This window comes from Sarcophilus harrisii, chromosome 2 (genome assembly GCF_902635505.1).
Source record: "Sarcophilus harrisii chromosome 2, mSarHar1.11, whole genome shotgun sequence".
NCBI classification, from domain to species: Eukaryota; Metazoa; Chordata; class Mammalia; order Dasyuromorphia; family Dasyuridae; genus Sarcophilus; species Sarcophilus harrisii.
Genome location: NC_045427.1, coordinates 84,124,114 through 84,136,838, shown reverse-complemented (window position 1 = coordinate 84,136,838; position 12,725 = coordinate 84,124,114). Strand labels below are relative to the sequence as shown.

At 40.4% G+C, this 12,725-nt stretch overlaps 2 protein-coding genes across 5 annotated transcripts in view; one reads left to right on the top strand and one right to left on the bottom strand.

Moving 5' to 3' along the window:
- Positions 1–7,539, bottom strand: part of CAMKMT (calmodulin-lysine N-methyltransferase) — a gene marked incomplete at its 5' end in the record, with an annotated part of 451,820 nt that extends 444,281 nt beyond the window's left edge. The window contains 3 exon segments of the mRNA XM_031949249.1: positions 7,172–7,357; positions 7,359–7,493; positions 7,495–7,539. Coding sequence (XP_031805109.1) covers positions 7,172–7,357; positions 7,359–7,493; positions 7,495–7,539 — 366 coding nt within the window.
- Positions 7,488–12,725, top strand: part of PREPL (prolyl endopeptidase like) — a 38,983-nt gene continuing 33,745 nt past the window's right edge. The window contains exons 1-3 of one of the 4 annotated variants that reach the window (XM_031950421.1): positions 7,488–8,123; positions 8,334–8,611; positions 9,882–10,412. In XM_031950421.1, coding sequence (XP_031806281.1) covers positions 10,197–10,412 — 216 coding nt within the window. In that variant the 5' untranslated portion in view covers positions 7,488–8,123; positions 8,334–8,611; positions 9,882–10,196. Of the gene's footprint in view, positions 8,612–9,881; positions 10,413–12,725 lie in introns of all 4 variants that reach the window. The other 3 variants (XM_012540234.3, XM_031950420.1, XM_031950422.1) reach the window with 3 other exon arrangements.

The following is a 12,725-nucleotide window of genomic DNA, read 5'->3' as shown; positions in this document are numbered from 1 at the left end:
ATAAACTACTCAAAAAAGCCACTTATAATAGGTGCCTCTACTTTCTTTTCATTTTCTTTTTAATCCTTAACAATCTGGTTTCTGACCATATCATTCCAACAAAATTTAAAGTTACCTAGGATCTCTTCGTTGACAAATACAATGACCTTTTCCCAATCTTCATTTTCCTTAACTTCCCTGCAGCATCTCATACATTTGATCACTTTCTCTCTAGGTTTTCAGAATATCACTATCTCCTGGTTTTCCCCCCACCTATTCAAACTGCGCTTTTGTCTCCTTTGCGGGGTACTCCTCCAGATCATACTTTTTAACCAATGAAAAGCCATGGTAAGAGAGATTCTCAAGCAACTACAAGTAAAAATCCCAAGGAAAAATACATTTTGGGCACAAATTCAAACAAAATTCCTGGAAAATATGAAAAGTTTGAAAAAAGGTTTTAATTTGTTTTTGTACATAAAATAAAGTTCTACAGGATAAAAACTATAAGGGAAAATATCTGCAACAATCATTTAAGAGGTTGCTCCCTGAATTTGGTAAACAATTAGACCGCCCTCACCACTCTCTGTTGCAATGGATTGGGATTCCTAGGTATGTTATCATTCCATATGTTAGAGTGACCTGGAGAAAGAAATGAGTTTGATTGATTTACAGGGATTCTCAAACTACGGCCCGTGGACCAGATGCAGTAGCTGAGGACATTTATCCCCCTCACCCAGGGCTATGAAGTTTCTTTATTTAAAGACCACAAAACAAAGTTTTTGTTTTTACTATAGTCCGGCCCTTCAACAGTCTGAGGGACAGTGAACTGGCCCCCTATTTAAAAAGTTTGAGAACCCCTTAAGATGTTAGAACATCTCAGCATAATGAGTACACATGTACAACTCATATTATATATACCTTTTCAATGAGTAAGGGATAGGAACAAAGGAAGTGAGAGAATTTGAAACTCAAAGTTTTAAAAACAAACACTAAAATTTGTTTTTACACAGAACTGGAAAAAAATTAAAGGTCAAGTAAGTGAAATAAAAACCACTTTAAAGAAAATTTCAAGTAAAGAAAATTCAAGGCATAGTCTATTCCAGAAAAAGGCGGGATGATATGATAACAGCTTGTCTGTCCACCTGCTCTCCCCCCAAAAAGGTCCAGAAAACAAGAAAAGTAATTTCTGGACTAGGGCTGATGGGCAGAAAAATATTTTGGAAAATATGGCTCAGTTCTGAGAAACAAAAGCCAACTAACAGAACTAAAGATTAACAGGTGGGTTGAAGGGGGGATGGGGGGGGGGGAAGATTTGAAACAGGAATGCAAAAGTTGAGGAAAAAGGCAGTGAAGGCCTGAACTAAAGTAGTGGGTGAGTGAGAGGAGAAAAGGAGGTAAATAAAAGGATGTTGTAAAGGGAGAAATGACAAGATTTATCAACAGGTTTGATAGTGGGGGAAAGAAAGTGAGCCTGGGTGACTGGAAGAAAGGGGTGGGAAGCTGGGAATGAGGATGTGTGGGGAAAGGAAAGAGTTTTGTTTTAGATATTTTAAGTTTAAGATGCCCATGGGACATCCAGTTTCAGATGTCCAAAAGTCAGTTGGTAATCTAGGACTAGAGCTCAGAAGAGATATAAGGGATAAATATATAGATCTATAAAATCTTCCGTGTAGAGGTGATTAAAAATCCAAAAGAGCTGATGAATTCACCAAGAGAAACAAGGAAAAGATTCTACAAGACTTTGGCATACACCTATCATTAGGCAGTATGATATGTACACATATAAGTATATAAAAAGAAAACAGAAGGTAATTTCAGAGGTAGGGAAGAAGTGAGCATGTAGAAATATTGGGAAGGTCTCTTGGAGAAGGAAGTGCTTGAGCTTTGAAGAAGCTAGGGATCATAGTCAATCAACATCACAAATATCCTATTTCTTTAAATAAGTTGTCCTTACACATCACTATGTCAATACTAAAGACACTAGCCATTGGCTGTAAGGGAAGTCAGGTAAAGAAGGAAAGTAATGGCAGTAAAAAACAAAATGCTGTACATCAACGTTAAGATGGGATTGTGAGATCAGGGGAACAGTTCAGGTAGACTATTATTGGGACAGCAGAAAGCCCAAGAAGATGAGAAGACGACTGAGAGACTCATGGATAATGCAAGCTACCCTGTTCCTTGAATAAGCATGAAGCCCCTTGTGCAATATATCCAACAAATGGTCATCAGGCTCTGCTCAAAGAAATGAAGGGTAGGAAATCAATAACCTCCTAAGGCATTCCTTTCCACTCCTGGACAATTCTGATTGTAAGGAAATTTTTCTTCCTGCAGACTTAGCCTGGGCTTTGCAGTGTCAGGCATTGCCCCTAATTCTATCTCAAGCCAAGGACTACAATCCCTTTTCCATTTTACAGACCTCTAAATGCTTAGGAGTAATTAGGACTCCCATAAATCTTATTTAATTTAAACATTCTCATTTTTTTCAAATGATCCTCTCATGGAATGGTATCTGGTCCCTTTCATCTTCTTTAGTCATCCTGCTCTGAATGGGTTTGTTAATAATCTTCCTTAATGTGGCTCCCATGGAGAGGTCTATGAACCATTACATAGAATTCCCAATCCCTTTTTGTCTGCCTGCATTTTTGATTTCCTTCACAGGATAATTGTACACTATTTCAAAGTCCAACTCTTTTTATACAACAAAATAACTGTTTGGACATGTATACATATATTGTATTTAACTTATACTTTAACACAGGGGTCCTCAAACTTTTTAAACAGGGGGCCAGTTCACTGTCCCTCAGACTGTTGGAGGGGCGGACTATAGTAAAAACAAAAACTGTGTTTTGTGGGCCTTTAAATAAAGAAACTTCATAGCCCTGGGTGAGGGGGATAAATGTCCTCAACTGCTGCATCTGGCTGCGGGTCGTAGTTTGAGGACCCCTGCTTTAACATATTTAACATGTATTGGTCAACCTGCCATCTGTGGGAAGGGGTGGGAAGGGGAAGAGGGAAAAAGTTGGAACAAAAAGATTTGCAATTGTCAATACTGAAAAATTATCTATGCATATATCTTGTAAATAAAAAGCTATAATTAAAAAAAAAAAAAGGAAAAAAAATGTGGCTCCCATGGTATTGAGCACACTTCTTGTCCATAGCAAATACTTCACAATTTTACTTGGCTAAGAGTAGAAAATTGAGAGAAGACTGGGATTGGAGGGAAAAGGAGGGGAGGGAGAAAGTGAGGGAGAAGAAGAGAGAGAGAGAGGGAAGGAGAAGGAGAAGGAAAAGAAGAAAGAAGGAAAGGAAGGAAAGAAGGAAAGAAGGAAGGAAAGGAAGAAAAGGAAAGAAGGAAGGAAAGAATGAGGGAAGAAGGAAGAAAGGAAGAAGAGGAGAGGGAAGGAAGGAAGGAGAAAGGGAGCTGAGATTCTTAACCTGGAGTCCATGGACTCCCAAGGGCTCTGTGAATAGATTCAGGGGATCTAAGAACTTATATATGAAAATACATCTTTATTTTCACTTACCTTTAACTGAAATTTAGACTTTTTTTTAAAATAGCTTTTTATTTACAAGATATATGCATAGGTAATTTTTCAGCATTGACAGTTGCAAATCCTTTTGTTCCAACTTTTTCCCTCCTTCCCCCTACCCTTCCCCCCAGATGGCAGGTTGACCAATACATGTTAAATGTTACAGTATAAATTAAATACAATATATGTATACATGTCCAAACAGTTCATTTGCTGTATAAAAAGAGTTGGACTTTGAAATGGTGTACAATTAGCCTGTGAAGGAAATCAAAAATGCAGGCGGACAAAACTAGAGGGATTGGGAATTCTATGTAGTGGTTCATAGTCATCTCTCAGAGTTCTTTCCCTGGGTATAGCTGGTTCAGTTCATTACTGCTCTATTAGAAAAATTTTTATCTTTATGATAAATAGGTGCATGCTATTATCTGCTACAGAATTATGTTTGCCTTGTTTTATCTTAACTTAAAAACAAAATCTAGTACTCTGACCTTAGCCCAAATGTGTTTGCGTCTGTCAAAAGCAATCATTTTCCTTAAGGATATTTTTCTTGCAATCATTTTAAAATCTGAAGAAAAAATAAAAATAGAAAAGTCAGGAAATAGAATAAGTTCCACATTAGTTTAAATATGCCACTATTTTCTAATCTAATTTCAAACAAGAGGATTTATAAGACTCTGCTAATGCCTTAGGTCAGAACTGATTTCGCCCTCCTTAGCACTCTAATATGGGACTTCTTATACTTTCCCTTTGTGATCCCTTTTCACCCAAAAAAATCTGTATGTGCTCTCAGATATATAAGTATGTAGGAAGTATATAAATCCAACATTTACTGATAATAAATTATAATTCTGCAATTCCCACATTCAGTTATGAGACTCCATATGGGGTCGCAAGCCACAGTTTAAGAAGCTGGGCTATAATGCTTTGCAGACCCCTATGTACTTGTAGTATACTTTGTATTATACATATTTTTATATATGTCTTTTTTCCTCTGCTAGTTGATTGCTGTTCAATAGACAGTGTCCCCAATTTAGGGAAAAGGAGGGGAGGGGTGGCAAAGATATTGGAGTAGTTTGCTTTCTAGCAAACTTTCTCCAGCACATTGTACAGAAACTGAGGCAAAAAATGGATTAATTGACTTGCCCCAGGTCACCCTGGCAGTAAGTATCTGAGGCCACATTTGAACTTAGTTCTTTCTAACTCCAGCATCACGTAGCTGTCTCTTACCTCTTTTCATTTACCAGTTCCTTAAGGAAGAAGACCATGTTATACTTCTTTATCTTATTGATAGACTGGATGCATGATTTCACTGATATATGAGGTTCTAAGGCAGTTGGGCACTTTCTCTGCAATTTATATAGTCTGAAAGACTTTCCTAGAGGCACAAAAAAATTCAATCACTGGAGCAAAATTACACAATCATGTGTCAGAGTCAGGACTTAAATCCAGTTCTTCCTAGCATGAAGACCAGCTTTCTGTCCATGGCAATAACTCTTGGTGCACAGCAAAAGTTTAATTGACATATATTTGTCGGAGATTTTACAGATGGACAGCTGCTTCTTGAGCCAAAAAGATCTGGATTCAAATATATGCTGGCTGAGCAAACTTCACTTGAACAGTGACTCTAGGAAACTCTCAAGTCTAAATTATAGACAAGATGTCTAACTCCATTAGTAGAAGGCATTTCCTCATCCTTTAGTTCCCTGTGTTAGTGAAATGAACAAACCATAAACCTTGAATACTGAATGAATGAATGAATAAATGAATGATAGCTATCATTATGAAAAGCAGTTATTATTCTGATTAGTAAAGATGTACAGCTGAAAATGACTACCAAATGTGCTTTTATCGTAGACCTATTGTTCTTGTTACAGTGAAAGAAAAAAAAAGTAATTACCTCCAATAGATCTTCATAACAGAATTTTTTAGGGGGAAGAGGAAGGGTCAGACCTATGATTTCACTGACATAAAGAATTCCCTAATGAGGGAAAAAACTGATTTATACCTGCTCGGTAACTCACAGGCTAAAAGGGTGTATTTAGCAGGAACAAAAAAGGAAAGAAATTAAAAACTTCATTATTTATGACTACAATAACTTGTAATTTTGAAAATTCAATTGAGACTATATCCCTATTGTATGAATGTCAATGTGGCATAAATGGATACAATTTTCTAACAATTCTGTTATCTTGCTATATCAGAGGCACATTTTATGGGAATAACATAATGTCACTTACAAGGCACACATTGAAAAGCAGACCTTAGACTAAGAAGGCCACCAGCATCTCAGCAAAGGGATGGTATTCTGGCTTCAGAGCAGCTCGCAAAGACTCTGTTGTTGCAGATGAAATGGGACAATGAACGCTAAAAAAATGCCACTTCAAATAGCGTGGCCATGACGGGGGGGATTCTGGGAAAAATTCATAATCCACAAAAATCTCAAGGCAAATTGAGTAAAATTAGGGAGCAGTCGGAGGAACAGAGGGAGCCGCAAGAAGAAACTGTAAAAACCACAGCGTGGTTTATTTCATCATAAACAATCTTCTCATTTACACAACTCAAAAGCACTGTGAATGGCCAACTATCTCCTCTTCAGCTATACTTGAATACATCACGGACAGTGCACCCGGCTCGTTAAAGAAAAAGCGGCAGCTCCCACCGACACCTCCCCACCTGCCAGTCTATCCCTCTAAGATTCGGCTCTGCGTCTCCCGCTGGGATGCCCCCCAAAGTCACAAAACCCGTCATCATTACCCTTTCTCACTTTTCCATCTTCTCCCTGGCATCCTCCACCACCACCCTTGGCGGCACTTCCTGGGAAGTGTAATCGTCACCCTTCCCTCTTTATTCAAAGCCTCTCACCACCTGTGACCCCGCCACAGACTGAGGACGGGAAACAAGGCGGGGAACCTGCTCTCTGATGGGGGAGACGCACCACTCTACACAAAGATGCTACAGATGGGATCATGAAATATATCCACACACACCTGGGCGTAAATGCACACGGATGCACGCAGCTAATGTATTTACTCATTAGTACTTATTAGTATGATAATATATTTTTGTAGCTTTTTATTTTTTTATAGCTTTTTAGGGCAAGGATGCTCCCTTGATAGCAACGCAAAAAAAGACCCCTTCCCAGCATCTTCTGGAGGTTTCTAGGGCTGCCTAAAGCCCAGGAGATGGACTGACCAGTCCGCCTGGGCTGTGTATGAATAAATTGGAGATCTCACTCCTGGGAAAAGGTCCCTCCTCACCACAATCCCGGAAAGTAGTTGCCGGCATTACGCCCATTTCACAGATAAGGACGCGGAGACTGCAAGAAGTTACGTCACTGGGAATGCTGGAAAACGGTCTGGGGCAGGATTCGAACTCGTCTCCCCGCCCCTCCCCCCCCCCCGGCGTCCCCGCCTGGTAATTTGTATTTCTGACAAGACGCTCTAGAAACGTCCCCCGCAGAGGGCGCGCAGCGGATGGTCAGTGAGGGAGGGAAAAGTTGCGAGAGGAGATGGAGCGGGGAAATAGGCTGCGCCCCGGAATGCTTTTTCAGGGCCACTTGTTTCCGGGGGGGACTCCCAGAAGCGACCGGCCAAGGCAGGCGCCTCGCGGAAGGGAAGGAAGGGGGCGAGCCCGACTTGCAGGAGGAGGGGACCCGGGCTTACCTGCCGGAGTAGCTTCCACCTGGCGGCTCCCAGCGACCCCCGAGACGCAGACCTCGCCTCCCCAGCTACGAGCTCTCCCGCGGCTCCAGAACCTGCCCCCGACGCTGGCGGCTCCATCTCGTACTGCCGCCGTTTCCTGCCAGGACCTGCGTGCCTGCCTCTTAGCTGCCAGGACCTGCGGCTGCCGAGACTCGGAACCGCGTGGCCTAGCCGCTGAAGCCGGCTCGGGTCCACGGCCCTTCCGGGTAAACGCGTCACCTTGGCAACCGCGAACGAGAAGCGTGGCGATCGATTTGTCTCTACTTCCTAGCACACCTCCCCATCCTGGGTGACCATTTTGGATGAGGGCAGGTCGAAGCGTGGCGAGAGGTTTATAGGAAAGAAGTGGAAGCGTGCGCCCTATGTCTCTCCTGTTTCTTTGCTGCAGCAGTGCGGACTCGAAGAAAGTCCGGGCAAAGTCCATAAATTACAGATTTCCCGAAAATACGCGCGCAGCGAGCCCGCGATAAAGATGGCGTCTGCGGCGTCAAGCGTCCCGAGAAGAGGCGCGTCAATTGCGGAGACGCCACTCGGCACTAGATTAAGCAGGCCTGCGTCGGCGTCCGCCCTGAGCCGGCTCGCACATCCCGCCGCGCCGCAGCGCCCCGAGGAGCGCAAGGGACTCCCGGTCCCGTTCCCCGCCCACTGGGTTGCGAGCTGGGACGGTGTCTCCCTGGATCCCCCGCTTTCCCTAGGCTGTCTTGCCCTGGGCGTGGTTTCCCTCCCGGGTGGAACTCTGGGAGTCCGAGTTCTAGGAAAGGCTCGAACTGGGGCCCCTGGGAACGGCAGCTGCCTGCCCCGTCCCGGCGGCCGTCAGTCAGCAGGCAACCATTAAGCACTTACTGAGGGCCGCAGGCTGAGGAGTCAGAGGTTATAACGAAACGTCGGGACCTTAAGCAGCCCCGGGAAATAGGTACCGCTCTTAACTCCATTTCACAGAGGAGGAAACTGAGGCAGAGAGTCTTGGCGGGAGATGCCCGAGGCAGGTGTGAACTTGAGGGTCCCTGACCCCGGATAGAGCGCTCCCTCTGTTCCCTGCTCTCCGGGAGCTTGCCCGCTGGGGAAGCGCAGAATCAGCCTTTTGGGGGGCTTCTTTCAGCTGCCCCCCTCCCCCCTTTTTTAGGAGAACAGCTTTTCGCCCCCAAATCCGAAGGTTCCTCACTGGCTCCTACAGAAGAACACCGTCAGGGCTTCATCCCAGATCCGTCCGCTAAGGCTTCTACTAAAGTGCTGCTGGTGCCTCGGGATGGTGCTGGAAGAACTACTACGGGTTCCGAGCTCTGGGCAGCTTCTTTCTTACCCTGGAGAGCCGAGGGGCCAAGTAATCAATGAGGAGCATTGACTGTGCTCTAGGTGATGAAACTTCTGACGCTGCGGAGAGAGCTCAGATCTGCGAGAGGGGTGTGAATGCCATAAATACAGATAGTTTTTGAGTTAAGGGGTCATTTACGGGGAAGCTACTGTGTTCAAAATAATGTTCAGCGTTTTATCTGATAGATGCGCTAAGGGATGGTTTTTTTGTCCTTCATGATGTCATCCTCAGAGATTGGAGATGAACATCCCTCAGATATTTCTTACCCCCCAGCTTTTTATTTTTTTTTTAAGGGAGAGAAAAATCAATAGAGATTTTTTGCATTTTAAATAAATTTCCTTCTTTTAATTAAAGGATATTGATTTGTTGCCTCCTGAGCTTTAACATAACTATTTCCCTCATTATTTGTTACCCATTTCAATTCAATAAATGCTAATAAACCATTATAAGATGTAAACCTTGAAAGATCTGTTGAAGATAACTTTAACCCAATCTTATCGTTTTAGAAATAAAGAAAAAGGTTTGGTAGATTTGTGACTCGCCCAGGGTCACATGGATCAGTAGCCAGATCTGGATTCAAACTGAAACCTTCTGATTCCTAGTTCAATGCTTTATTTATTAAAAAGCAGAAATTTTTCTAGTTTTGTCTTTGTGTCCACTGTGCCTTGTGAGGAATAGGAGCTTAGTCAATATTGAATGACATTTTTTAAAAAAGATAACCCTAGTTACAAGGAGCTTACATTTTATTGGAGGAAGGGGGGGCAGGGTTTACAATTTAACCACAGATAAAGAAAAAAGGTAATTCTGGATTGGAAAGGACATTCCCAACTGGAGGAGAAAAGAGAGTGAAGATCAGATAGGAATTAGGAAACCACAGAGTAAGTGGTACCTGAGCTAAGTCCTGGAGGAAGATGAAGATTCTAAATTAGAAAAGGAGGGAATTACTCCAAATTAAGAGAGGGCTTGTGCAAATGCATGGAAGTGAGAAAAGAATGTGAAATTTGGGAATTGTCTGGGGTATGTAAAAGGAAATAATGTGAAATAGTCTGGAGTCAAAATGTAATGCTTATAAACATCCAACTGAGAGTTTGTATGTATTCTAGACATAGTGCAGACCCAATTATTGGACAAGGGAATGACATGGTCGCACCTATGCTTTAAGATTATTTTGGTAGTTGTGAGAACAGTAAATTGAGGGGAAGATGGTCTATTGAATACCTGTTCTCTGGATGTTTTCTCTATGTATATCAAATATAGGTAAAATCATTGAATTCAAGGCAGTTTCTTTAGTGGAAAACTTGGATATAATTATAAGATCTTAGAGATAATCATTTGTAATTTCTCAATTATTTTTCCTAGGATGTAACTGTTCCAGTACAGTTCCCACGTGGTCTCAGCCTGACAAAATTGACTGCAAAAGAGACACATGCACCAAGAAAGAAGTTTGTACCTTAGGAGAGTTGTTGATCTTCCAAAACTGTCATACACATTCTCAGAACTCTTCTGAAATTTAGCAAAAATTGTTTGTGATATATTTTATTCTTTATCTGTTGGAGGCATGGAAGTGGATTAAGAACAGCTGATCATAAATGTTTTGGAAATTTACTAGAGTTACACTGTAACAGTTGTGTGTTGGGAATTCCAAAGTCAGAACAAAAAAAGAACTTTCACACCATGCATCAGAAAGCCAGATTCTTCCTTCAAACTCTGAAGTTTAGTATTGCTCGATTTGGAAAATACACACAGAAGCAGCCCTATGTTCACCATCATCTCATTGATTGTTGTCCTTGGATAAAAGTGAGAAAATGTCACAGCTTTAAATGTTTGCAAAGTAAATACAAGAAACTGATTTCTGGAAGAAACATTCCAACCCGGAAATTCTGCTATGCGGTATGAACTGATTATATTAATCTATTTATAGACAAATTCTAATTTAAAAAATATAGGATTGACAGACTGAATTCTAGCACCATCCCTCAATCACAGAATCCCCAACTAGTGGAAATCCAGCTATTGCCCAAAAACTCTGCTGAGAAAAGATTAAGAATCCCTTGGAAAGGCTGTAGTTAGTTACTTATATTTTACTATACACTGCTTTTACCATCTCTAGTCTTCTTAGTTACACACTACTTTATATAAAAGACTGTTTATGTGGAAGACAGAAACTGCCTTCAGTTTTTGTGTAATCATGGAGAGGCAGCAAGATAGAGTCGAAAGAGCCTTCCACTGTTTGGGGTTTTTTTTTTAGTGGTGGAGTCAAAAGACCCACTTTCTAGTCATCTCTATCCCAGCTTCTTAAACTGTGGGTCACAGCCCCATATAGGGTCTTGAAATTATGATTTATTATCAGTAAATGTTTGATTTGTACATCTATTTCATATACCCAGTGTCACATAAAAATTTCTCAAACTAAAAAGTGTCATGAATAGAAAAGGTTTAAGAAGCTCTGCTTAATGTAATGGAATCAGTAACTCTTGCATTACCTTCCACACAGAAGTGTTAAGAGCAGTGACCTATATGTAACTTAAATATGAACTGTAATTTTTATTTGCTAAATATTTACAGAGATATTATATATATACACATACATATAGTGTTATATTTTATTATGAATTACTAGAATGGGGGAGTACCAAGAAATTAATTGCCAGAGAAAAATGTATTACATACAGAATCAAAGATTTAAAGACCAGAGGTATAAGTAGCGCTTCCAGCTAGGTTTTTTAGTTGATGTTTACAAGGGAATGAGAAACTGGGGGGGAAGAAGTAAACTGCAGTCTCTTTCCAATGTCCTCTTCAAAGTCCTCATATTGTGGATTTACTTCATAGACAAATACCCTTTACTATAAAGTCCCTTTGCTCAATCTACAGTAAACCTTCCCGACAAGTCCTAGACTGCTTTGCATTAAATTACAATCTCTATTGAATTGTTACAGTGACTTATACCTATGCCTACAGACATGACAGTCTTTTATTTAGGTTTAATAGAAAATTTGTAAAGGAATGTGGAGATAGAGAATTAACTGAAATTGTATTTTATATATCATCACAGAGGTGTTTTAAGAATTCATTTGTATTTAGTAAAGATTTAAATATATTGATCCTTTATAATATTTTTAGTCAGGCCTCAAATTTAGCACTTATTTTGCTTTGTTTTCTTTTGTTGTATGTGTAAATCTCATCTCCTCACTTACACTCTTAAGGTTCTTGATAAAAAGGACTATTTGTTATGCGTCTTTTGAATTCCCCCATGGCATACTATGACATATGTAAGTACTCAATAAATATTTAATATCTTAGTATTTTCATACTTGAAAGAACTATACAGATCTGCCAGTCCAGTTTCCTTAAAAAAAAAAAAAAAATGAGAAAGGGCAGCTAGTTGGTTTAGTGGATAGAGTACCAGCCCTGAAGTCAGGAGGACCTGAGTTCAAATTTGGCCTCAGCCACTTAATAATTCCTGGCTGTGTGGCCTTGGGCAAGTCACTTACCCCCAATTGCCTCAGAAAAAAAAAAAAGGCATGAGAAATATGAGGCCCAGAGAAATGAAATAATTTGTCTAAAGTCACATAGTTATTTAATAGAGCAAGTACTAGAAACCAGGTCTCCTGATTCCAGACTCTGTTCTTTCTACCCTGCTAGTTTTGATAAATAAACATCTTCTTTGTGCTCAGTATGAGGAATAAGAAAACTCATTTTTTTCCATATTTGGTTCTTTTATCATGTATTTTATACCAGCTTTCCATGTTAAAATTTCTACAAAGAGTAAAAGTATTTTAATTGTTCCATTAATTTTAGCAATATGGTATACATCTTTCCTTATCCATGCCATTTATCCTCACTCCAGCTCTGTGAGATAGGAAAGGCCTGTAATGCCATGAAATGAATTGATTTAGCAGGTTAATAATCATAGATTTTTGCCCATTTAAACTAGAGAGATGGTATTATCAATTTACCCTAAAAACTAATGATGATAAAAGTATCATGTATCTTTCAGATTTAAAAGCACACAGTAGCTCTCAATAGAAAGAAAGAATTCACTCCAATAAAAGGGTCCTTTTTGTGCAAATAGTGCTAGATGCCATATCCATAAAAGAGAGGGCAAAAGACTTTTTTTTCCCCTAGGATATTATAATATAATGGAGGGAAGACACACAAATAGTTAATACACAAAAACCACTTTTATCTAAAAATGTATGGGAA